Raw genomic sequence first — 27,233 nt, 5'->3', positions numbered from 1 at the left:
AGTTTGGGATGTGGTTGAACACCCCCTGAAAGATAAGATTACAACTCCTGAACTCCACACTAGCAGTGGAAGCTCAAGTGGCACTGGTGGCAGTGAGTTCCTTTTTTCAGCTTAGATGGACTTAACAGTAATCTCATTTGGAGGAAGCAGACTTTGTCACAGTTGTCCTTTCCAGAACAGAGTCCTTTAATGCACTTTGTACGAAGCTGCTTAAAGATAGTTGGAAGCTTCAAATGGTGCACAGTACAGTGATTCAAATCCTTATGGGAGCTAAGCAATTAAAGGATATAACATCTGTTTTATATTGACTGCAAGTTTGTTTCTGTGCCTAGCTTAAAGTGCTGGTTGGCAAGCCCCCTCTGAACAAATTTTGCCAAGAAAACCCCATGATAGGTTCACCTTGAGGTCGCCATAAGTCTGAAATGACTTAAGAGGCACACGACAATAAGAACGTTGCATGATTTCAGCAGCTGTTGACAAATGTTGTATAACTGAGGAATACAGGAATAACATTTCATACTGAGTTATGCTAGTGGTCTTTCTCTCCTAGTAATGTCAACTTTGGCAATTGTTCTAGAGTTTTTAGGAAGGATTACCTCCTAGTCCTACCAGGCCAACCTCTGCATAACTTTGGAAATCAGACAACATCAGGCTTTTTTTTCGTGTCAGGAGCGACTTAAGAAACTGCAAGTCACTTCTTGTGTGAGAGAATTGGCTGTCTGCAAGGATGTTGCTCAAGGGCTGCCTGGATATTTGATGTTTTACCATCCTTATGGGAGGATTTTCTCATGACCCCGTAAAGGGAGCTGGAGCTGACAGAGGGAGCTCAACCCACTCTCCTCGGATTCGAACCGCTGACCTGTCGGGTCAGCTGACCTGCTGGCACAAGGGTTTAATCCATTGTGCCACCGGGAGATAAGATCAGGCTTAAAATATGAAGTATAGTTTATTCGATTGTGTGAGATTCGGCTTTTTGTTGGTGTCGTTTTATATATGAAGCAGTTTTACTGATGCAGAAAAACCCCACTTTGGCAGCAGATTAATTACATTCTGTTGCTGTACATATGTACACGCAGGGTGTAACTGACTGAGTACTCATTATGGCAAGGCGTTGAGATTAGTACAGCACAGTGCTTTTTTGCGATAAGCCTGTACAAATCTTTCCAAAGTAGGACATTCATGACCCTAATTTACCAAATCTCGTCCTAATGTTCTTTCCTGAGGAGAAGCTCTGTTTACCATTGCATAACAGATGGTGGAGTGGATTTTATCACTTATGATTGCTGTGAGAAGTCATCATTTAAGTATTTCCAGTTTTCAACATGCACTTAGAACCTTTCACCCAGATATACAGGGAACCTTTTTCTCTCAATATATGAGGCAGTATTTTAAAGGCGCCTTATCCATTTGCAATCTGAAATGTATACAAACATTTTCCCCTTTTTATTCTGATGCAACTATAGATCAGGTCTTGATAATAAGGTAATAACATTACCAGTATTTGTGTGTAGGTTTTAAAAGGTATACATGAATGCAAGGGTTTGATTAGCAGTATCACCTTGTATTGCCATTTGTTGATTTCTGACTAGCTGTACCCGCCACATATTGCTGTGGCCAACCTTCCCTCCCTCTTTCTCTCCTTCCTTCCCTCCCTATTTTTTTCAATGAAGTTACTTCTGCTTTAGAAAAATGAGCCATTACTGCCCTATGTCAGGTTTGGGTGAAATATAGCTAGTCAGTGCACCCTCGCCCCAAGATGCCTATTATGGAACGGCTGTTCCAGGGGCTCCAATTTTGTGTTTTGCACTGAGTGTTTGTTCATAGTCCTAAGTTTCAGGGACTTTGCAGATAGGTGGCTTCCTTTGGCTGCATTCATAGGGCAAGCCACCTGTCAATAATAGTTAGGATCTCTGGTCCCGCCCCCCTCTGGGTTTTTTTGGAGGGAAGGGGCCATTTTTCAGTTAGTCTCAGAAAAGGAAGTCAATGCAGAGGATGTGTACAGACGTCCTCCTGTACAAAGGCTTCATCCCTTAAGACTTCCCGGGGGAGAACAGTCTTAAGAGCCTTTAAAGATTCACAAAGGTTCCGGGGAAACAGCCTTACAGCCCTGAGGAATTCCGGAGGGAATAGCAGCTCTAACCATCAAGATCTCCAGCTAAGTGACTACAGGCCTGCTGGTATGTCTGCTCAGTTCTGAGACGCAGTTCAGCCGGTAGTGGATTCAAATCAGTCAGGTTTAAGTTCACAGTAGCCTGGGAGGAGCTAAAAAGGGGGAATTTTCCTTTGAACAAAGTTATTGAAGATAGTGCCAGTTCCCTGTGGACAAGTTTGAGAGAACTGGTTTCTTTACCAAGCAAGCTTTACAATTCCTGTTTGTTCATCAATAAAAGACTGTTATATTTAAGCTCAAGCCTCCTAAAGACTGTTTAATGAGGGAAATTTTCCTAAAGGCTCCTTTTCAGGCCCCCTGGCTTCCCGCTGGATTCAAGCCGCACATCCTCTCTTAAAGGCGCCTCATTTCAGATCCAGCGGCGACAGAACAATGCCGTTGCCCATTCGGAGCACTCTAGGATTATTGGGCTGCATGGAACTGGGGAATGGAAGGCGAGGCAGCTCGCCAAGACTTGTGGGGCAGTTGCATCCTGATACCAATAATAATGGTTATGTTGAACAAATAAAACTTCCCCACTTTTAAAATATCTTCATATGGCAATACACATCTTATTGATTTTCTCAGAATTGAACTATTTGAAAACTATGCTTTGCATAGGAAGATGAATGTATATATTTATTTATATTTATCATGTCAGGAGCAACCAGACAGTTGTATTACATTTTTAACAAAACAAACAAACAGACAGACAGACAAAACACAAAGTTTGCAAGCTCGGTAGTTGATTAAATGTCCTTTGACCAGTATCTGGCCATTTGGTGTGCCTCTGGTGTTGCTGCAAGGAGGTCCTCCATTGTGCATGTGGCAGGGCTCAGATTGCAATCCAGCAGGTGGTCTGTGGTTTGCTCTTCTCCACACTCGCATGTCGTGGATTCCACTTTGTAGCCCCATTTCTTAAGGTTGGCTCTGCATCTCATGGTGCCAGAGCACAGTCTGTGCAGCGCCTTCCAAGTCGCCCAGTTTTCTGTGTGCCCAGGGGGGAGTCTCATTTGGTATCAGCCATGGATTGAGGTTCCGGGTTTGAGCCTGCCACTTTTGGACTCTCGCTTGCTGAGGTGTTCCAGCGAGTGTCTCTGTAGATCTTAGGAAACTATTTCTTGATTTTTGTCGTTGTCGTGCTGACTGATACCCAAACAGGGGATGGGCTGGAGATGTCTCTGCCTTGGTCCTTTCACTATTGGCTGCTACTTCCCAGCGGATGTCAGGTGGTGCAATACCGGCTAAACAGTGTAATTTCTCCAGTGGTGTAGGGCACAGACACCCCGTGATAATGCGGCATGTCTCATTAAGAGCCACATCCACTGTTTTAGCGTGGTGAGATGTGTTCCACATTGGGCATGCATACTCAGCAGCAGAGTAGCATAGCGCAAGGGCAGATGTCTTCACTGTGTCTGGTTGTGATCCCCAGGTTGTGCCAGCCAGCTTTCGTATGATATTGTTTCTAGCACCCACCTTTTGCTTGATATTCAGGCAGTGCTTCTTGTAGGATATATTTATGTATTTACTATATTACATTAAAATATTATGATCAATATTTTTGTACATACAATATATTATGGATAGCACAATATTAGTATTATACTGTATATTGTATGTTACTAAATTGTACTATACCACTATACTGCAATATTATTAGTAATATTACATGTAATATATAATGTACGATTATTATATTGTATTATTAGTAGTATTATATTGTATTACATTCTAACATTATTATCAATAAATCACTTTCATGAAGTCAGTAGAAACTCTTATTTCCTTGGAACTATCTGCTCTCCCCAAATTTCTTTTTTGGAGGGTTAGGCATATGTAGCAGAGATCGTTATTGGGAGCGGGGGGAGGATGAGAAATTCCATTTTGGATTCCTGCAATTCAACATCTTAGGATAGAAATGTATGTGTTCTGGTTTAATTGTTTTATTGATCAAGTACATGGATTCAGCTGATACTTAAGTATTCATTTTAATACTAAAATGTGAACTATTCCCATATTGACCCTGTAGTATATGTGAAGAATATTTAAATTATTTCTTTTGGAAGGATGTTTTAATTCCTCCAGAATGCACAAGTGCTACATATCTTACATCTAATAATAGCATGGTTTTTTCAAACAGATGATCCTCCAGTTGCATGTGACCTTCCGTAATGCTGTGTAGGACTTTGCTGTTTGCTTTCCCCCTCCAGACAGTAGCAAATAATACTCTGCTCTGATGTTGGATATTTCCTCTCCCGGTGTTTGCTTTCATCTGTGCTGTGTTCGTAGCAAAAAACATAACTGAAGTGGATTACAGGAGGGTTTCCCTGAAATAAATAAATAAATAAATAAAAACATTTCACTGACTTAGTTCACTTATGCTTCATACCAGGACATGGATTAAACAGATGGCATTTAAGTTACTCTCTGCTTAGTATCATCTTACACATAGGGAATCATGTTATGTAGGGCAGAATGCTACTTACGTATGCCCAGCTTTAAACTTTTATGGAGTAGCAACTGTCATATGGTTGCCGAATTTGTGTATTCTCATTCTTACTTTATTCCTTATTAAACTGGAACAAAAAATCTATAGTGCTGTGAGGAAAAAAGCTGCTCTTTAATTGGGTTTCATTGTTCGACAAACTCTTTAAAAACCCAGGAAAAACATTAAAGGTTCTCAAACCACGAGTTTTAATTTTTAGTAATTAAATTACAAGACTCAAAGTTTCATCCCTAAAATATTTCTCTGAAATTCGTAATATTATTAATAGTTTTTTTTAATTCCACACTTTTCTCTCAGAAACCAAGGCCCAAAGTGGCTCACAACTTAAAAGAAAATATACTATTTTAAAACCTACAAAATGTAAATATTGAACAGAATTACCAGTATTATAATTCAGTTAAAATATAGTATAATTCAGTTAAAATCACATAGAAACAAATAACCATTAAAAGCATTTCAAATATAATGCAGCACCCCTTGGTCTGTTTTTAAAATGTTTGTCCTTTACTGTAATTTTATGGGACATTTGCTTGTTTCGGTGTATTGAAAAATTAAATTGTGTCATCACTTTAAAGCACAACTACTCATATACCTTGCTTCTAAAAATATATATTTTCAGCTTTCCAACTTCAGATTAGAAAGGCAGTGGTAAGAGATTCACCAGCTACCATTTATCTGATCTCAATATATGTGATTCATATATATGCCGGGAAGGGTTTATAATAATAATAATAATAATAATAATAATACTTTATTTGAACCCCGCTACCATCTCCTCAAGGGACTCGGTGCGGCTTACATGAGGCCGAGCCCAAACACAACAGTACAAGCAATAACAACAATACAAGCAATTAAAAACACATAGACAATAAGAAACAACATTATCAATAAAACAACACATAGTTAAAAACAGTGGGGAGGCCAAATGTTAGGTTAAAATTGGAAATAATGCTGGGACATGAACAGAGGTGATACTGGTGTTTGTGGAAGGGCATACGAGCAGACCTAAAGAAATGTAAAGTGCTTTGAAGGACAAAGTGCTATGGGGTCATTATTCTGGGAAGGCACACTGGAACAGCCACGTCTTCAAGTTCCTCCTGAAGACTGCCAAAGTTGGAGCCTGTCTGATGTCTTTAGGGAGTGAGTTCCAGAGTCGAGGGGCCACCACCGAAAAGGCCCTCTCTCTCGTCCCCACCAATAGCGCCTGCGAAGCTGGTGGGATCGAGAGCAGGGCCTCCCCGGATGATCGAAGGGATCGTGTGGGTTCGTATACAGAGATGCAATCATGCAGGTAGGCGTGTCCCAAACCATTCAGGGCTTTGTAGGCTAAACCACTGTGCTGCAGAAAAATCCTGCTGATTGAAAAGTTAGCAATTCGAGCTCACCTTCCCACCTAGCAGGTAGAAAGCAGAAATGCAAATAGATAAAATAGGTACCGCTTTTAGCGAGGAGTTAATAAAGGTGCCCATAAGGATATCGATCAAAGGAAAACTTCTCAGCATGGAAGATGGAGCGACAGCACCCCCCTCCCCCATGGCCAGAGTCGAGCACAGCCTCCAAGATGCCGGAAATAAGATGGGAAAAAACTGCCTTTACCTCTGTGTGTGTTGTCTGTTCTTGTTAATTGTATAATCAGCATTGAATGTTTACCGTATGTGTGTTCTGTAAGCTGCTCTGAGCCCCCTTTGGGGTGAGAAGGGTGCGGTATAAATACTGTAAATCAATCAATCAATCAATAATATGCTACCCACCATTGTAATATGTGAAGGGCTGCAGTGTTCGCTTGGATAATTCTTGCTGAAGCATTAAGAACACTCTCTGTATCTGACTACATTTTCATTGAATTCAACCAACATACTTGTAGATGCAGGTTTTGTTTTTTACTTTGAACACTTCCAGTAAACAAAACATGCGGATTGTGTTAGAAATAGTTGATTAATAGCATTACCTAAATGATTGTGATTCAGCTTAATAAGCTTTCTCTAAATCAAGAGACTTCTACCTACCCTATGTGACCTTAGATAAAGGTAATCAGGCATGTTTAAAACACTTTTAATTGAATATACAGCTTTAATTTTTTAAAAAATAGAGAAACTTTAAGAGTAGAATATAGGTGTAGAATTAATGCAGTTGGATACCACTTTGACTGTCAAGGATCAATGCTATGGAATCCTGGGAGTTGTAGTTCTGCAAGGTCTTTAGCCTACTCTGCCAAAGAGTGATGGTGCCTCACCCGACAATAAATTCTATGATTCCATAGCATTGAGCCATAGCTGTTAAAGTGGTGTCGCACTGCATAAATTTTACAGTGTAGATGCAGATCCATGGCTACTCAGATGTAAAAGCCAATGGACCTTAATGCCAGGAAAATATTATAGGATTGCGATTTGTGGAATCTTTGCTGAAACGATGCAATATTTAAGCTATATAACACCAGAGTTTTAGCTTTCTTCAAAGTGCAGTACATTAGGAATGTGAGACATTAACTAGCATTGTGGTCAAACAAGTGCTGTCTAGTAATGGTTCTCTAGGGTTTCAGTATCATTCCCAGAAGTACCTGGAAATACTAAAAACAACCTGGAAATACTAAAAACACCTGAAACTGTTTTCATGTTAGCCACATGTTCTCTTACTAAACTATGACCTTCCCCATAATGACTGTTCATTCTTATTGCAATACTTAAGATTAAATGAGGAAACATCTGTTGAGCTCAGTTTAGACTTGACAATAGATCTGCATATGCCGTTTAATTGAGTAAAATCTATTTTGTTTGCAAGTCCAAAGTCTCTGTGAAGTGCTGTAATTCATAAAGGACATTCCTGTTGTAAACGTTTTAGAAAGCTAGATTTGTTGGGAGTGTTCTATTTATGATGTTCCCACCTGGAGTCTTTCCTAGATTCTGGGAAAAAAATCCATCAAAGATGAGTAATCATCTATTTTTCCTTTGGCAAGTTGTTCTGTCATACTTGTGGAATGCTGAGATTGTAGAAAAATAGATTACAAATGTAATCAATTAGATCTGACATTCAATAAGCCTAGGGGCTAATTAATACATTTTATCCAATTTATTAAATTTGTCTTCATGAATGATCTAAATCATTTTCTTTAAAAAATGTTTGTATCGGAGTATATTTCAATGTTTTCAGTATATTTATTTACTATATTTATACCCCGCTCTTCTCCCCCGAAGGGGAGTTAGATCAACTTACAGATTATGGCAAAATTCAATGCCGCATTATACATACAATAGTAAATATAGCATATGAAATTATAAAGCAATTAAAACATATAAAAACAATAAAACAAAATAAAAACATAGTGCCAAGTCCCATAGTCATTATTCAAGCTGCACCATTCAAGTTGGATTCCATATTCTACTACTCCCCGAACGCCTCTGTGCAAAGCTAGGTCATTAACTTTCTTCTTGAAAATCAGGAAGGATGGGGCCAGTCTGGTGTCACTGGGGAGGGGGTTCCATAGCTGAGAGGCCACTACTGAGAAGGCCCTGTCTCTCCTCCCCATCAGTCGCACTTGTGAAGAGGGTGGGACCAATTGCAGGGCTTCCCCAGCAGATCTTAAAAGGTCTAGTTAACGCTCAAGAGGTGGCGTAACACCTGTACGTCACTCCATTGAGAAATCTGGCTGCTATCCGTTGGACTACTTGGAGCTTCTGGACCGTCTTCAAAGGCAGTCCCATGCAGGCCTTTTGACTGGCCCAGAGTACCTCCATTTTTTCTGGATTCAGTTTCAATTTGTTCGCCCTCATCCAGACCGTCACAGCTACCAAGCACCGATTCAGGACCTGAACAGCCTCCTTAGCAGTAGGTGGAAAGGAGTGATAGAGTTGGATGTCATCTGCGTACAGATGGCATCTAACTCTAGAACTCCGGATGATCTCCCTCAGCAGCTTCATGTAGATGATAAACAACATGGGGGACAATACCAAACCCTGTGGGACCCCACAGAACAAAGGCTGTGGGGCCAAGCAGGTGTCCCCAACATCTTCTGAGATCAACCCTCCAAGAAGAACTGGAGCCACTGTAGAATAATGCTTCCAAGTCCAGTTCCTGAGCAGCCTCCTTAGCAGCAGGGGAAAGGAATGATGGAATTGGATGTCATCTGCGTACAGATGGCATCGAACTCCAAAACTCCGGATGATCTCTCCTAGCGGCTTCATGTAAACAACATAGGTGACAATACTGAACCCTGCGGGACCCCACAGGACAAAAACTGTGGGGCCAAGCAGGTGTCCCTCAACAACACCTTTTGAGATCAATCCTCCAGGAAGGATTGGAGCCACTGCAGAATAGTGCTTCCAAGTCCCTTTCCTGAACAGTCTCCTTAGCAACAGGGAGAGGAATTATGGAGTTGGACATCATCTGCGTACAGATGGCATCGAACTCCAAAACTCCAGATGAACTCTCCCAGCGATGTTAAACAACATGGGGGACAATACTGAACTCTGCGAGACCGCACAGGACAAAGGCTGTGGGACTGAGCAGGTGTTCCCCAATAACACCTTCTGAAAGCAACTCTCCAGGAAGGACTGAAGCCACAGCAGAACAAGTCCCATTCCAGGCATTTCAGAAGGATAGAGTGGTCTATGGTATTAAAGGCTGCTGAGAGGTCCAAGAGAACTAACAGGGACTCACTGCCCCATCTAGTTCCCTGCGTAGATCGTCCACTAAAGAGACAAAGGCTATGTGATAAGTTTTGTATCAAAGAAAAGGGGAAAAAAGATGTGAAAGATAAATATTCTGGAGCAGGGTTAAGTAGATTGCTGCCCTGGAGCCACAAGTAGTTTTAGGGTTGTTTTTGTGGCCCTCAATTTCTTCAGACCTCCTGGGAGCAAATTGCTTCTTCTGAAAGCCTTCAAAAGAGATAATGCACCTTTTGAGACAGATTGCACAGGCTCCCTGCAGTATTTTTGTTGTGATTGCTTTATGGGCAGTGCATATAACACTTTAGTGCCTGAAAACCGACCTTTGGACCTGTCATAGTTGCCCATTCTCCTGCCTACAAACCCAGCTGTAATTGTAGGTTTGCATGGGCACTCCATGGAATGAAATAGTACATAATGTTATTTTTATTGATGGGTGCTCTAAAGTTTGGGCAGATGTAATGTGCCTCTTTTTAAATGGATGATTCCAGAAAATTTAAGATCATATATATTGAATTCTTTTTCCGGGAATTTGTTTAAAATAAAATATATCTGATTATACTTTCTTGGGAGCAAAACTCACTAATTGAAGTAGGTAGCTTAAAGTGATATCAAACTGCCTTAATTCTACAGTGTAGAAATTGAAAGCACATACACATACAAATTTATTTGAGTATTAACAAGTCTTGCAACTGTGCTATGTCTGGCATGTCTGGCTCAGGGTGGGGCAGAACAACAGCTAGTTCTCTGTTAACAAATCATATTCAGTTGATACTAACATGGTTTTAAATTTGCTGAAGATACATATGTTGATTCAAATGCAAGGGATAGTAATTGAGAGCTGCGTAGAGAAACACTAAACGCTTTGCAATGCATGACAAAGGACATTTTCTATGAGAATCCCACTTTAGAATGCTGTCAGAAATCATCAAATATTTATTTATTTATTTACCACATTTGTACCCGGCCCCTCTCACCCCGAAGGGGACTCAAGGTGGCCTTACAGAAGGCAGCAATTTGATGCTATACAGACATATATCCATAAAATAAAGAATTACAATTAAAATCCAAACTGTTAAAATATCAATTATTAAAACATCAATTAAAATCACACCATCCAAATCATAATCCAGGGCCGTTCCATTTGTCAATCACATTAATTAGTGGTCACTTATTGCACTTCTCAAATTACTGGTCAAAAGCTTGGTCCCAAAGCCACATCTTAAGTTTTTTCCTGAAGATCAGGAGAGAGGGGGTCGATCTGATTTTCTTGGGCAGGGAATTCTACAGCTGAGGGGCCACCACTGAGAAGGCCCTGTCTCTCATCCCCATTAACCGCACTTGCGAAGGAGGTGGGACCGAGAACAGGGCTTCCCCGGATGATCTTAACCTCCGAGGTGGATGATAGAAGGAGATAACATTTAGACAGGTAAGCTGGGTTTAGGGCTTTATAGGCTAAAGCCAGCACTTTGAATTGTGCTCAGTAGCAGACTGGCAGCCAGTGGAGCTCATGCATCAGGGGAGTTGTATGCTTCCTGTCCGCTGCTCTAGTGAGCAATTTGGCCGCCGCCGGTTGGACCACTAAAAGCTTCTGAACAGTCTTCAAAGGCAACCCCATGTAGAGCGCGTTGCAGTAATCTGTTCGGGATGAAACAAGAGCAATGGACCACCATGACCAAGTCTGACTTCCCAAGGTACACAAGTTTTAATTGTGCAAAAGCCACCTAGCTACGGCGATGAATCTAGGAGAAGTCCCAAGCTGCGAACCTGAGTCCTCAGGGGGCATGTAACCCCATCCAACACAGGCTGTAACCCTGTACCCTGTTTGGGCTTGCGACTGGCCAGGAATACCTCTGTCTTGTCTGGATTCAATTTCAATTTTTTCGCCCTCATTCAGATCACCACAGCTGTGAAATAGATGTGATATACAATCATTAAGATTCCTTCTCAATGGATGAAGCAGAAAACCCATGGGAATATGTAGATAGGAAAACAAAATTTTCAAGACTGAATCCATAGGTGCGTTTTACATAGAACCTTGGAAAAAGAAAATCTTGTGACTTAAACACGCATGCACAGAGTATTAAGAATTGTTGATTTTTAAAGTTAAATAAAACACGTTCTAATTCTTTGTTTCCAGTTAAAGCAGTCTTGCAAACAAAATGCACAAAATGTTACATGCTTCACATATCTGTGGTAGTCATATGTGGCATACTTTGAACTGAAAAAAGAAATTGGTTTGAGTCTAATTTCTTACTCCATGGCAGAGTATTTTCTGATTCTCTGAACAGCAAACTATTCTCTATTGGCAGTACTCATTTCAGCAAACCTTTCGTGAACGCTGTGCCAAAAGATTTAAGTGCTTCCTTTTCAGTTTTACTCAAGTGGTTTCCTGGTTTATGTAATAGATCTCTCAAATGATTTCACGGTCTGAATGAGTCAGATATTGGGGTGGACTTCTTCCCAGAGATTGATGTAGCTAGCAAAGCCAAAGTAAGTAAAGTTATTGTTTGCTGACAAAATATTGTATGTGGAATTCTAAACAGGGTTACCACTAATGCTACAGTATTTGAAAAAATCATCAAGTCCTCACCATATTAGAGGAATTTAAATTTTATAATTTTAATATAAAAAATTTAATATTAAATTTTAATATAGCCCGAAAACCCCCCTCCAACAACCCAATTTACATTTTCTATACATGTAAGACCCAGAAATTTATTATCCTTTATTAATATTTATTTATTATCCTTTAATAATAAACCCCCGGTGGTGCAATGGGTTAAAGCACTGAGCTGCTGAGCTTGTTGATCGAAAGGTCACAGGTTCGATTCCGGGGAGCGGCGTGAGCTTCAGCTGTCAGCCCCAGCTTCTGCCAACCTAGCAGTTCGAAAACATGCAAATGTGAGTAGATCAATAGGTACCGCTCCGGCGGGAAGGTAACGGCGCTCCATGCAGTCATGCCGGCCACATGACTTTGGAGGTGTCTACGGACAATGCTGGCTCTTTGGCTTAGAAATGGAGATGAGCACCACACCCCAGAGTCAGACATGACTGGACTTAATGTCAGGGGACTACCTTTACCTTTTTAATAATAATAAAATAATAAAACTTTATTTATATCCTGCCACCATGTCCTGAAAGGACTCGGGACGGCTCACAAAAGCTAGTGTACTATGTGGCCGATTGCTTTTGTTGCAGTACTTAACTGCTTGCCCAGGAATAGAGGATTTTTCTTTTTTATGTATGCTGAACGAATGAACAACAACATATATGCCAGAGCGATCTTATAAAATCAGTCATGCAGAAAGGTATGGAGGTATTTGACATTCCTTCCTCAATAAGGATTAGCAAAAAAATTACTCTTTGTGTATTCGATAATAAGGTACAATAAACATGATGTTACAGAATAAATTTTCATGAGAGAGAAGGATAAAGAGAATAAGGAAAATCCTATAACTTCCAATAGCTTACTTCACAAGTTTGGCATTTGCAATGGTATTCTCCCTCATCCCTGCCTGATTGATGTGCTGACTGAAAATTAACATGATAGGAGGAGAGGTTTCCTAAGCCTCTCTTTGTTATGCAAAAAAACAAAGTGGTGATATATCTTGTTCCACTGAATTCTGTCATTTCAACAATAGAAGTCCATGGCTGGATCCTGCCAAAAATTCCTTTATTTTCCCAGTGTGGGAATCAAGGTGGCTTGCCAGAATTAAAACATACACAGCACAAAAAAATTGTACTGTGCAAATTTTTTAAAAAATGAACTTAAACTATCAATAACGCTTAAAGCATTTAAAACAAACTCTTAAAGGAAACAACATATAAAAATGACACAGCAGACAGGAGGCCATTCCCCTTTGAGCAGTCAGCTCTCAAAGGCCTGCCTACATAACATCACAGAATGGTCATTTTGTTCAATTTATAAATAGTAATAACTTGTAGTGGGTTTGTTATTTGAGGAAAGTGGGCTGAAGCCGATAGAAAGGTTCATCATCATTATTTGTGATAGTCATTATTACTAATCTGTGATAGAGCCGCGGTGGCGCAATGAATTAAACACTTGTGCCGGCTGAACTGCTGAGCTGAAGGTTTGGTTGCTGATCTGAAGTTTGCCAGTTCGAATCCACAAGATTGAGTGAGCTCCCATCTGTCAGCTCTAGCTTGCGGGGACATGAGATAAGCTTCCCAGCAGGATGGAAACACATCCAGGCATCCCCTGGGCAACCTCTCTTTAGACAGCCAATTCTCACACCAGAAATGATTTGCAGCATGTTCTCAAGTTGCCTGTGACATGATTTAAAAAAAACCCTAGTATGTTAATGCAGAATCATTCAATTAGGTAATGGAAATGGACAAATGTGTTGTCACACTTTGGTCACAACTCATTTCACTTTGGATTATTCTACTCATTTTGACATCATGTCACACCTGGCAGAAAGGTATAACTAAGAGTTGCTGAAGTTTTGTACAAGTTTTCTTAGACCTCTTTGGATTATATGGTAACGTGGACTCAGATAATCCAGTTCAAAGTAGATAGTGTGAAATGGCTGACTTCATCTTCTGGGTTATATGGTTGTATGGAAGGAAACTTAGTAATATTGGTAAAGTTCGACAGATTGTGAAGCTGATACTGTGTTATTGCCTTGAGTGGTTGCGTTGTGGTTCTGCTGTGTTGATTTTCCTATTCGAATATGTTATGCTTTATGAAGAAGTGTTAAGCACTTTCTCCACCCTTTGTTATTTATATTTTTGTGGCCCCTGGATTGGTCAGGTAGCGAAGTATGGAACCCTGTGCAGACGGTCAGTCAATAGGACTTAAGCAACGTGCAGTCATTTAATTCTTGACAGCAGAAGGTGTCACCCCAAAGGAGATTCATCAGAGAATGCAAGCTGTTTATGGTGATTGTGTTGATGTGAGTACTGTGCGTCGTTGGGCAAGTAAGTTTAAAGATGTTGAGGTGACACCTTCTGCTGTCACAGGACGTCCAACTCTTTGTTTGTCACCCAAGTCAGATGTTCCCACCTCAACATCTTTAAACTCACCCAACGATGCACAGTACTCACATCAACACAATCACCATAAACAGCTTGCATTCACTGACAAATCTCCTTTGGGGTGACACCGTCTGCTGTCAAGAATTCAATGACTGCATGTTGCTTAAGTCACATTGACTGACTGTCTGCGCAGGGTTCCATACTTCACATGTTAACAACACAACCGTTCAATGCTAAGGCTTCCTGCCAAAATGGAACTGTAGATGAGAGTCTACTGAACAAGCCAGTACCTGTCGCATACCAGTACTGCCATCTGTTGAGGAGTTACGAAGGTGGAGGCATTACTTCTTATTCAACCCTTGTACAAACCCCAAATTTCCATATCATTGAGACATGCAGTTAATGGGGTGTCAAACGGCTATAATTCTGCTGTGTGGATATAGGCCATCTTTCTTATCCCCTTCTAATAGAAGTATTGCGCCATGCTTCTATTTACAATGGTGTCATTACCTAACAGGGTGCTAGCCTTTGTCATAGTTGGGTTGACAAAGAAACTTCACCACTGAGGGCCTTTCCACACAGCCCTATATCCCAGAATATCAAGTCAGAAAATCCCACAATATCTGCTTTGAACTGGGTTATCTGAGTCCACGCTGCCATATATTCCAGTTCAAAGTAGACAATGTGGGATTCTATTTAGCTGTGTGGAAGGGCCCTGGGTGTACGCCAATCTGTTGATCTATGTTAGGATGCCTTTGTCACCTTCCAATTATTCTTTGTTAAATGACCACTGTTGAGATAATAATCAGCTTTGTGCCTGTTTCAGTTCTGTTCCCTGCATTCAACTCCCACCCAAGAACATGTATAAATAGCCACTGCCTACTCAGACCACATTCCCTACATCCGATGAAGTCGTCTGTGATCCGTCAAACCAGTTCTAGATTTTAAGTAAAAATCTGTGGTTTCACAGATGCCTTTCATAGCATAGTGTTAGATAATCAGATAAAATTGGGTAAATGGTTGTGGTTTCCCACTAATTTGTGTTCCTTCTCATAGTGAAAGTAAGCAAAAACTAAAGAGGTATTTTTCGGTAACAAGAAAGCATGGTTTGTACAATATTTAGATCTATACAAGGTTAGTTGCAATTAGAATCCATTGATAGCAGTGGAGGCTACATTTAACTAAAACTGGATCTACACTGCCATATAATGCAGTTTCAGACTGTTGATTAATTGCATTGAACTGGATTTTATGAGTCTATGTGCCATATAATCCATTGAGCTGTGAACCTGCTGACAGGAAGGTTAGCAGTTCAAATCCGCAGGACGGGGTGAGCTCCTGCTGTTAGCTCCAGCTCCTTCCAACCTAGCAATTCAAAAAAATACAAATGTGAATAGATAAATAGGTACCGCCTCGGTGGGAAGGTAAACGTTGCTTCATGCAGTCATGCCGGCCACATGAACTTGGAGATGACTACGGACAACGCAGGCTCTTTGGCTAAGAAATGGAGATGAGCATCACCCTCCACTGCCAGAGATGAAGTGGAAACCTTTACCTGTATCTATGTATCTGTGTTTCATTGTTTTGAAGCATTGAATGCTTACTTACTTACTTAGGCGATCCCTCATTGTCTGAGTATGATAGTCTTCCAAGATCAGTGTGCTGGTGGGTCCGTAGGTGACTGTGGAGCCCTATTATTGATCTGCATCTTCTGCAGTGAGGGCATTGGTTTCCAGGTGGAAGGCGGGCTCGGTCGGGGTTGGCTTGACGCGCCTTCCTCTTGGCACGTTTCTCTTTTTCGCCTTCCATTCGTGCCTCTTCAAATTCTACAGCACTGCTGGCACAGCTGACCTCCAACTGGAGTGCTCAAGGGCCAAGGCTTCCCAGTTCTCAGTGTCTATGCCAGAGTTTTAAAGTTTGAATGTTTACCTTGTGTCTGTATAAGTGTGTATGTTCTAGAATCCGCGCTGAGTCCCCTCGGGGAGATAGGGCAGAATATAAATAAAGTGTTGTTGTTGTTGTTGTTGTTGTTATATGGCTGTGTAGATCCAGTCTTAGTTGCTCACGTTCAACCCAATGAGTTTTGCTCTTCTTTCAGTACTTCACTTTTCAATATCTACTCATTCAAATCATGTGCCTACTCTATCAATAGACATTTGACATTTAATACCTTAGAATCTCTCTTCCAAGACTTAAGTCTAGAGTTTGTAGTCTACCATCCTGATACAACTTGAGCCAGCTGCTAGCTTTCCCCCCACTCCAATTCTATTTTGGATACTAGATTGCCTTCCTGTTCCAGTCCTTTATAATCCAATCTCCGGTAAATGTTGAGGGTATTAACACCTTACAGAAAAGATTCCTAAAGTATAGCACTTAGTAACAAATATATTTCTGCATGTTGGCTTGCAATAATCCCCTTGATGTATGTTTACTTGGGTCAATCCAATTCACACCCATATAAGGATTTAAATATATATAGATTACTTTTAAAAAGTTTAATAATGTTTCAACAAATATTTTTCTGCTGTTTCATCTGAACTAATGTGATTTCTTAGTACATAATCTGTTTCCTCTTCCTGTTAACCTGCAGTTTTGAAGTAGGTAGGGTACGTACTCATTTGTGATATATCAAAATGAGATTTTGTGTCACTTTCTACTGAATTATTGATAGTATTAATGAAACGGCACTTGGCTTATAGATTACATCTCATTTGTTTCCAATGGACAACTAGGTGTTATATTATTAAAGCTAGGCAAATTCAAATGGTATCATTAGAATGTGTCATTATAAAATCTTAGAGCTTGATTCATTCTAAATTATTCTATATCATACATACGTATATGATGGTTGTTCAGTACACCTGGCCATTACAGCATTGGAAGGCCTTAACAGTTTTTATTTATTTATTTACAGTATTTATACTCCACCCTACTCACCCCACAGGGGACTCAGGACGGATTACAATGTACATATACATGGCAAACATTCAATGCCATAGACAAACAACACATATAGATCCTGGTTCACATTTGGACATATTGAGTATTTGTGCCAAGTTTGGTCCAGTTCCGTGCTCTCTGGATGTTGGTGAACTACAACTCCAAAATTCAAAAGTCAATGCCCACCAACTTTTCCAGTATTTTCAATTGGTGATGGGAGTTCTGTGTGCCAAGTGTGGTTCAATTTCATCCTTGGTGGAGTTCAGAATGCTCTTTGATAGTAGGCAAACTATAAATCTCAGCAACTACAACTCCCAAATGACAAAATCAATCCCCCCACGACCCCACCAGTATTCAAATTTGGGCATATGGGGGTATTTGTGCCAAATTTGGTCCAGTCAATCAAAATATATCCTGCATATCAGATGTTTACATTACGATTCATAACAGTAGCAAATTTACAGTTATGAAGTAGCAACTAAAATAATGTTATTGTTGGGTGTCATCTCAACATGAGAAACTGTATTAAGGGGTCATGGCATTAGGAAGGTTGAGAACCACTGCTCTAAAGATGCCAGTCCCAGATGCGGGCAAAACGTCAGGAGAAAGTGCTACTAGAACATGGACATACAGCCCTGAAACCACACAACACCCCATATATTTTGTGTTGGATGTTATTAACAGTTTGTTAAGATGTTTCTCATTGCTTTGTTATGAATATGCTTATACATGGCACTTTGCTAACTATGGTTTGTCTTTTGTCTTGCAGGCAATTAACTAACTGGAAGTGGGATGACTTCGGAAGCAATTACCTTTTAAAGTATGTTGCTCTGCACGCTAGTAACAAGAGACAAGGGAAACTACTGTGAAGGAAATGGTTCCCTGTAAAGAAAACTACTCCTGAGAGTTCGTTATTCCAAACAGATACTCCACTGTGATAATCTACTCCTGAAATAGTTTTGGAGATTGTCAATAATACAGCTGTGTATAGACCAGTGTTTGCTAGTGTTTTTGGCAAACAGAAATATTAGAAGCTTGTGTGTCAGAATGATCTCTGAAAAAATATGGTCCACACTGGGCTTTGACAGTCTTGCTTGTCCACCAGAAAGGAAATAGTGATAAAACACGCTGGATGTTAGTTGTTAAAATACTAAGGTATGACATGAATACGTCCTGATTATAGAAATGAAGAAAAGCACCTCTAGCGAGCACTATTTGTTATTTCTACTGTAATAGATGAGAAAGAAATGACCGATCGTAAAAAACTCTGGAATAGAGGCACATGTATCCCTGCTTCTTTGGAATTTCTGAACATAAATTATGATCTTTTACAAAAGGGCTACAAGAACAACACTATACATAACCACTTATATAGATCATGTGACACTTTCCCAAAAAAAGATAAATGTTTAGAAACTGGAATTCCTTTACTGGAAAGAGCCATGTATGCTGAAATCCAATTAAAAATGGATGGATCTCAAGTTGAGTTGAAGTCGCTTGGAAGCCAGTCCTCAGTAAATAAAAACGAAACCGACAGACCTGTTTTAAATTATGTCACAGAAAGGAACAGTATCTCAAAACGTCTGTGTACTTTGCACAACAGATTTGTTTGGGACGATTGCCTCCAGCAAGTAAAGGTTTATAATAATTGCACCAGTGCTTCCACAACCTGCACTTGTAACTCAATGGAACTATCAACTACCTGTGGGGATAAAACTGGACAACAGTTGTGTGACACCTCAACTGATAGCTGTTTTCATTTAGAAACAGCAACCCAAAAACTCAGCGTGGCATGTTCTGATCACAGCATCTCAAGTGTTAATTTTCTTGGAAAAATGCCTTCAAAGCCTATCCTGAGCCATTTGGAAAACTGCAATGAAAGCAATGGAGAAGAGTCAGAGGAAGATCTTTCTCGAAGTAAGAAGGAACGCTCCACCTTATTAACCAGAAGATTTTGCAAGAATGACAAAAAGGTTAAGAAAACAGTCTACACTGGGACGAGAGCAATTGTAAGGACTTTACCATCCGGTCATATAGGAATTGTTGCCTGGAACTCTATTGACTGGTGGAGAACTCATAATGAATTAAGGCACTGCAGAGTTACGTCAGATCAGCTGGTAACATTTCAAATTTCAAGAAGCCAGGCATTACGTTCTTATCTTCTGCAGTCTATATGGCACGAGGTAAGTGCCTTTCTAATAACTTTTTTTACCCCTTCTATCTTTTTCTGTGTGGTTGTTGAGGAGTTTAGAACTGAGCATGTATTCTTTTTAGAAGATATATTTATTTATTTACGATATTTTTATTTATTTATTTATTCCGTCCTTCTCACCCCGCAGGGGACTCAGGGCGGATTACAATGTACACATATATGGCAAACATTCAATGCCAAAGACACACAACACATATAGACAGACAGTCAGAGGCTATTTAACTTTTCTGGCCGCCAGGGGAGCTGTCGCTTTCATCGTCCATCTGCGACACTGATGAAGTACTTCCGCTTTCCCCGCATGCTTTTGCTGGAGTGCTTTGCTGGAGTCTTTTTTATGGCCTCGTAAATTAGTTAAATTAGCCTCCCCACACATACGTGGTAAATAATTTTCCTACTTTACAAATGCAACTGTCTTTCGGGTTGCAAAGGTTGACAACAAGCTACACAATTGATCGGAAGCTCACTCCGACCCGGGCTGTCTTTGAACTCATGACTTTTTGGTCAGAAGTGATCTTAATGCAGCTGACACTCAGACAGCTGCGCCACAGTCCCGGTACCGCCCTTCTCACCACAAAGGGGACACAGAACGGCTTACAAGATATATATACATACAATATATTAAACTATTAGTATAGTACAATATCAGTATTATATATTACTATATTGTACTATCACTACTACTACTACTACTAATAATAATAATAAATATCAAAACTACGTTCTTAATGGCTGGCCAGAATGCTAAGATAACACACCAAACAGCCCTTTTCCTTCATAAAGCAACACAGCTGAGAACTGCGTATCTGGAGGAGATTGGGGTGAACTGTAGGGGTGATGCAGATATCTGAAGTGGCTTGAGATTGTGTAGTAGCTGCTCTATTTTAACCTTTGTTTTAACTTTCGTTTTTAATTTTTGTGGTTTGAAATTTTACCTTGGCATTTTAATGATGATATTTTTAATTCTCTTTTAACTCAATCAACTTTGACTGTATGTTAGTTCACTATTATGGGAGTCTTAGGATAGTGATTATTGTCTATTTGTGTACGTTTCTGTTTTTGTTTTTAATGCTGATACGGTCAGTGGACTAATCTATAATCTTTGCAGAAAATAATAATAATAATAAACTTTATTTATACTCCGCCACCATCTCCCCAATGGGGACTTGGGGCGGCTAACATGAGGCCGAGCCCTTCTAAAAATACAACATAGAAAAATACAAAATGCAAGACAAAATACATCAAAAAATTATAAATTACAACAACAAAATGAAATAGTAAAACACATTCACACAATATAAAATCGAATAGGATGGGCAGGCCAAATGGTCAAGATAAAACGATAAAATCCTGGGTGAGGTAGGAGTAGGAAATATGCAAATGAGAGGGCATCAAGCAAATAACCTGCTGTGCTAAAGCCCAATAGCACAAATGCCTGCTGCTTTTCATTTTTTACTTACTGTTTTACAGAATTTTTATTTTTAAAATTTGTTATGACCTACACTTTCATTGTAAGATGTCTGAATATAAATGCCATAAGCAAGAAAAATGTCACTGAGAGATATAACCCAAGAATTTAATATGGAGAAATATTTGATGTTCTTCCTTGGTCTGAAGAAAGGTTCCAGTCTATCTATGAATTACACCAACTATTACAGTATTCTTCTATTTTCTTAGCAGTGTTCCACTGCTTACTATTCATATAAATTATATACATTATGAGTGTGAATGTATGAGTGTATTGGTCAAATTGCAGTTGATGAGACAATATTTGCCACACATTTCTCATCAGTGAAATTGTCAACAAAATTTTACCCTTTTGTATAAAACGAGAATCAAATCATACCCATTTAAATAGAGACTTCATGACTGGCCATGGTGTATTATGTACTTTAAATGGATATGCCCCCAAATTAATATAAGATAGCAGATATACTCTAAGCCAGTGGTTCCCAACCTTTTTTTGACCAGGGACCACTTAAACAGGGAGTAATTTGACCAGGCACCGTTCTCCAACGTTAGTACCAAAAGGGTTACGAATCAGTTTTTGGTCAACTTTAGATTTGATTGGATTATTTGGGGTGCTGGTTCAGAAAATTGCACTGGATAGACCACATCAGCTCTAATTTCTGATACAGGACATATGTCATCCAGTAGTCACCACCTGTTCGCCCACAGAAAACTATATTTAGTAATCTAGAGCTGATGTGGTAGTAGTAATCTTTCGTGGGTAGTCAGTCTCCCTCTCTTGACATCCCTGTTGACTCTGCACTATAAGAGGGTTTTGTGAGACCAGTTGCTCTCATTGCCACATGGTTTCAAGGCAATGATGTAGTAATGGTGAGGCCGCATCATATTTTCATTTTTGCGGACCACTCGTAGTCCATGGACCACAGGGAACCACTGTTCTAATCTGAGGGTCCCCAAACTAAGGCCTGCGGGTTGGATGCGGCCTCCAAGGTCATTTACCCTTCCCACACCCTAAACTTTAGACTTAGGGTCACCCTAAGTATGAAGCGACTTGAAGGCACACAAAAACAACAACCCTAATTCACTTGACTATCTCACCAGCCAAAAGCAGGTCCACACTTCCCATTGAAATACTGGCAACTTTATGTTGGTTAAAATTGTTCTTCATTTTAAATATTGTATTGTTCTTTCATGGTTTTTTTTGAACTACAAATAAGATATGTGCAGGTGCATAGGAATTGGTTCATGCTTTATTCAAACTACTAGCTGTCCCCTGTCACACGTTGCTGTGGCCCAGTCTGGTGATCTGGAAAATAAAGTAATGAGAAGTGTTGGTTTCTAATATATGTAATTTCTTTATGCTTGTGGATAAACGGTATTTCTTGTTGTTTCTTTGTCAGTGTTGATGTAGAGATTGTCTGGTTTGCTTACTCTGGAACATGCAACATATAATTGTCCTTCTTTAGGGGTCCCTTTCAAATCTATGATACTATATCTGTCATATACATATGTGTGTGTGTGTGAGTCATTTCTATTTATATCGATGGCTAGATGGCTCTTTGTCAGGAGGGCTTTGGTTATGTTTTCTTGCCCTGGTGAAGGGAGTTGGACTGGATGACCTTAAGGCAACATTTTTCAGCCTGGGGGTTGGGACCCCTGGGAGGCATTCTTGAGGGGGTGTCAGAATGGTCATGAAAGACCAGCAGTAAACATAGTATTTTCTGTTGGTCATGGAGGTTCTGTGTGGGAAGTTTGGCCCAATTCTATTGTTGGTGGGGTTTGACTGTAGGTGAACTATAATTCCCAGTAACTACAACTCTCAAATGTCAAGGTCTGTTTCCCCCAAATTCCATCTGTGTTCTTATTTGGGCATATGGAGTATTTGTGCCAAGTTTGGTCCAGATCCTTCATTGTTTGAGTCCACAGTGCTCTCTGGATGTAGGTGAACCACAACTCCTAAACTCAAGGTCAATGTCCACAAAACCCTTCCAGTGTTTTCTGACAAAATCAATTTTTTGAGTGATGGTCACTCCTTGGGTTATTAGGCATCTTGTGTCCAAATTTGGTGTCAATTTGTCCAGTGGTTTTTGAGATATGTTAATCCCACAAACGAACATTACATTTTTAGAAGATAGTCTGCCCACCCCAACAGTCTGAGGGAGCGTGAACTGGCCCTCCGGTTCACAGAAATAATCCATATTGTGCATTAACATTTAGATTTCTTTTGTAATCTTTCTTAAAAAACATGGATATATTGTGATATGTCTGTCTCACTTCATTTCTTCAAACACTTGGACCTCAGAAAAGTTACTTTTTGTGCCCTCTAGAAATGAATTTTCATAATCCTTCATCACTAGCCGTGTTTGCTGTGTTTAGGTGATCTGCTGTCCAAACCTTTTGGAGGGCGGAACGTATGGAAAGCTGTTTTAATTGTTGAGTTTCCTTTTGTTGGAGGTATTCCCCTGCAGTGAGTGATTGGTCAGATTGTCATGAGAACTCTCGTCTTTCCTCTTCTTTCCACTGCTTTATGTGAATATCAATTAGACTGCATTCATTTTTGCTGGAGATCATCCAAGCAACACTCATTGCTTCTGGGAAGTGAAAGGGATCCTTTCTTTCAGGAAAACTACGGAGGGATATTTTCCATCTCCACAATCTTGAAAGGGGCTGGAGAAAGTCATAAGGGATCTTCTCTTCTAAACCTTGTTATTGAGTATGCATGCTTTCCCAAAAATGTTGTTCATCCTCGATTCTGGGGTGATAATAAGAAGAGTGGAGAGAAAAAAAATGCATTTTTCTTCTAGTAGTGGAATTGTATCAGTTCTATGATAATCTATCAAGACATATATGGAACCTTTCTCTTAAATTAGAAAACAAAGGAGCAATTTTTTTAAATATATTTTTATTAGAGTTTTGATAATAATGCACTTAAAAAGAAAGAGAAAGAAAAGGAAAAGAAGAAAAGGGGAAGGGGATGGGGGGACTGAAAAGGAAAGGGAAGGGTTGTGATTTAATGGTGAGTTGAGGAGGCGTAAAGAGGAGAAAAGAAAGAGAGAGAGAGAGAGAAAAGGGGGTGCCGGATTGGTGGATGGAGGTCATTTGTAGTCTTAATATTCTCTCCCGTTGGTTGATAATATTTTTCCTTATCATTTTTGTCATTTTCTCTCCCCGTATCTTTACTCTTTCCTGTCGGATTCTTTCGTCATGTGACCGCCATGACTGCATGGAGCGCCCTTACCTTCCCGCCAGAGTGGTACCTATTGATCTACTCACATTTGCATGTTTTTGAACTGCTAGGTTGGCAGAAGCTGGGGCTAACAGAGGGAGCTCATGCCGCTCCGTGGATTTGAACCTGTGACCTTTCAATCAGCAAGCTCAGCACTTTAACTCACTGCGCCACTGGCATTTCACATTATCATTTCTTGTTACTTAAGAAATGATAAAAACTGTAACATATTCTACATCAGCTGCTTAGTTAAGTATTGTGTAATTAAATAAAGTGCCCTGGCCTAATTATGTAAATGCCCCCACCAGCCAAATTGCTGATCAGGGAACAAGAAAGGCCGCTTCCACAAAGCTGTATAAAATCCACGTTAAACTGAATTATATGGCAGTGTGCACTCGGATAACCCAGTTCAAAGCAGATATTGTAGATTATCTGACTCGATATTCTGAGTTATATGGCTGTATGGAAGGCCCCAAGAGGATGTTTCTGGTTCCCTCTCACGTCTGAGCAAGGCTGTGGCAGTCACAAATAGGACCTGTGTTGCAATTTCTTTTTTAATAAATATTTTCTTATTAAAGGTGTTTTTTATAGATGCAGTAAAAGAAAGAGGGAAAAAACAGAAAGAAAAAAAGGGGAAAGGGAATGGAAGTGGATTGAAACATGCAAAGAAAAAGAATGGAGAAAAAATATAAAAAAGGAAAAAAAATGGTGTAAAAATAAAATATTGAGTTTTCTGTACTTCCGGTGTTGCAATTTCTTAACTCAGCCCCTTTCACTGGTGGGCGAGAAACATCTTTGCCTTTTCACTCCCATAGGCATTCAAACGGACCTAATTTGTCTGATGCAGGCATTGGCTATTAAGATAGACTGGGCAGGTCAGGGCATTTATGTAATCTTACTGAAGATACAACAGTTAAATATCTGGAACTCTAGGTCACTAATCTATAGCTACAATACAGAAGTCTTGCCTTTGTTTGTCTTTCATATTTCCTGGTCATATTTCATTTTGTGTTGATGTTTTGGCAAGCTCATTTGTCTGTGTATGTATATAAAATCTCTCTATATAAGCCACCACATTCCCCCGTTTTTCTGACTTTTCTCCAAACAAAAGGTTCTATGATTCTTTATGTTCCAGTTCAAAGCAGAAAATGTGGGATTTTATTTAGTTGTGTGGGCGGGACCTGGGATGCAATTCCCATTACCGCAGTCTACATGGTGGATAATCAGAAGTGATGGGTATTGTCATTCAATCACATCTGGAGACCCAAATTGGGTAAAAACTGAGGATCACTGACCACTATGTAAAAACATTATACTTGGCTCTCTGTATCCAAGGATTCTCCATCCACAGATTCAGCGGCCCTTTGAAGACAACCATAAGGCTAATGTGGCCCTCTATGAGAATGAGTTTGACACTCCTGGTCTAGCATTTGCCAGGTGGAGCATGCTGTGTACCTCACAATGGTATATCCAGTATCTTAATGAGTGAAATTAAAAATGATTAAACACTTGGATGACTTTTGAGATAAAATTATCATACGCAAGAACAACCTGTCACCTGTGGGCGAACATTTATATTTCTGTTCTGTACAACATGACTTTAAAAGAAATATCCCAGGGATTAATGAACCATAAAGGAAGTGCTGAAGAAAGACTTTGCATTTTGGGATGAGGACAACTGTGTCAACACCCCACCTCCAGGCAACTAAAAGTGTAATGACGTAACGTGACTTGAGAAAGTGATTGAAGCACAGGTAGAGCATTCCTTATCTGAAATCCAAAATCCAAAATTGTCCACCTATTATTATTATTATTATTATTATTATTATTATTAGATATCTTAAAAATTGGATCCAAGTCCAAACATAGAAGTCATCTATGTTATGATTTTACAAATGAAGCACCAAAACATGTTTTAAAACAAATGGACAGAAAAAGCAGTTCAATACACAATAATTACTGTATTGATGAATTTAGCACCAAAACATCACAATGTATTGAAACAGCTGTGGATCTGGGTGGGAGGCAGATTGTGTCGGATAATACAGAACGTTGGATGAGCAAAAGTTGGATAAGCCAGGCTTTTTAAGCTGCCGCATCACATTGTTGGCTCATGTTTAACTTGTTCATGAGGACCCCAACATCCTTTTCACACGTGCTGCTGTCGAACCAGGCATCCCCCTGTTTCAACAGTTAAATAACCGGTGACGCAGTGTGTTAAAGCACTGAGCTGCTGAGCTTGTTGACCGAAAGGTCGCAGGTTCTATTACGGGGAGTGGCATGAGCTTCCGCTGTCATCCCTAGCTTCTGCCAACCTAGCAGTTCAAAAACATGCAAATGTGAGTAGATCAATAGGTACTGCTCCAGCGGGAAGGTAATGGCGCTCCATGCAGTCATGCTGGCCACATTACCTTGGAGGTGTCTATGGACAACGCTGACTCTTCGGCTTAGAAATGGAGATGAGCACCACACCCCAGGGTCAGACATGACTGGACTTAATGTCAGGGGACAATCTTTACCTTTTATGTTTCTATTCATGGTTATTTAAAACAAAATCAGTACTATTTTAAAATATTTTTACATTGTCAAACGCAAATAGCAGAGCAGAGTTATAAAAATGAATTTATTGTGGAACCCATAAAATCAGTGTGTTGAATCCACATGTATTTTAGTTTCAGTTGATTAGACTCATTGATGCAAATGGGGCTTTTAGTTGTGACTCATTTCAGTCACATTGATCGTAAAGTTCTATTGTAAGTATGACTAAGTTTGGATCCAACCCAGCTTGTTTGTGTGTCAACATTATATAGAATTTAAGAAACCCTTCATAGTTTTAAATTATGGTTTTCAGTACTCTGTGGAATTGTAACTTAGCTCTGATGTGTTTAACATCCATAGCTGGGTGTGCTCATCCAGCTTGTTCTTCATTCTTTCAGTGTGCCAAAAGCTGTACAGAAGAGTGCCAAACTGAGCGCAGCTTTGAAGGAAATGTCCCCATAATTGTTGTGACTCACTGAGTCCAACATGCGGGGGGTGGACATGGAAACACCCTTTGTAGTGACCCAATACCA

At 39.9% G+C, this 27,233-nt stretch overlaps 1 protein-coding gene across 6 annotated transcripts in view; it reads left to right on the top strand.

The window, feature by feature from the left end:
• The window catches only part of PLCE1 (phospholipase C epsilon 1), a 232,807-nt gene that overhangs the window by 28,581 nt on the left and 176,993 nt on the right, over positions 1-27,233 (top strand). For all 6 annotated transcript variants that reach the window (XM_067465731.1, XM_067465733.1, XM_067465732.1 and 3 more), the window contains exon 2: positions 18,027-19,440. In XM_067465731.1, coding sequence (XP_067321832.1) covers positions 18,505-19,440 — 936 coding nt within the window. In that variant the 5' untranslated portion in view covers positions 18,027-18,504. The remainder of the gene's footprint in view (positions 1-18,026; positions 19,441-27,233) is intronic.

The sequence above is a fragment of the Anolis sagrei genome, chromosome 3, assembly GCF_037176765.1.
Source record: "Anolis sagrei isolate rAnoSag1 chromosome 3, rAnoSag1.mat, whole genome shotgun sequence".
Taxonomy (NCBI): Eukaryota; Metazoa; Chordata; class Lepidosauria; order Squamata; family Dactyloidae; genus Anolis; species Anolis sagrei.
The sequence above is the reverse complement of the archived record's forward strand: the minus strand, read 5'-3'. Positions and strand labels throughout refer to the sequence as shown.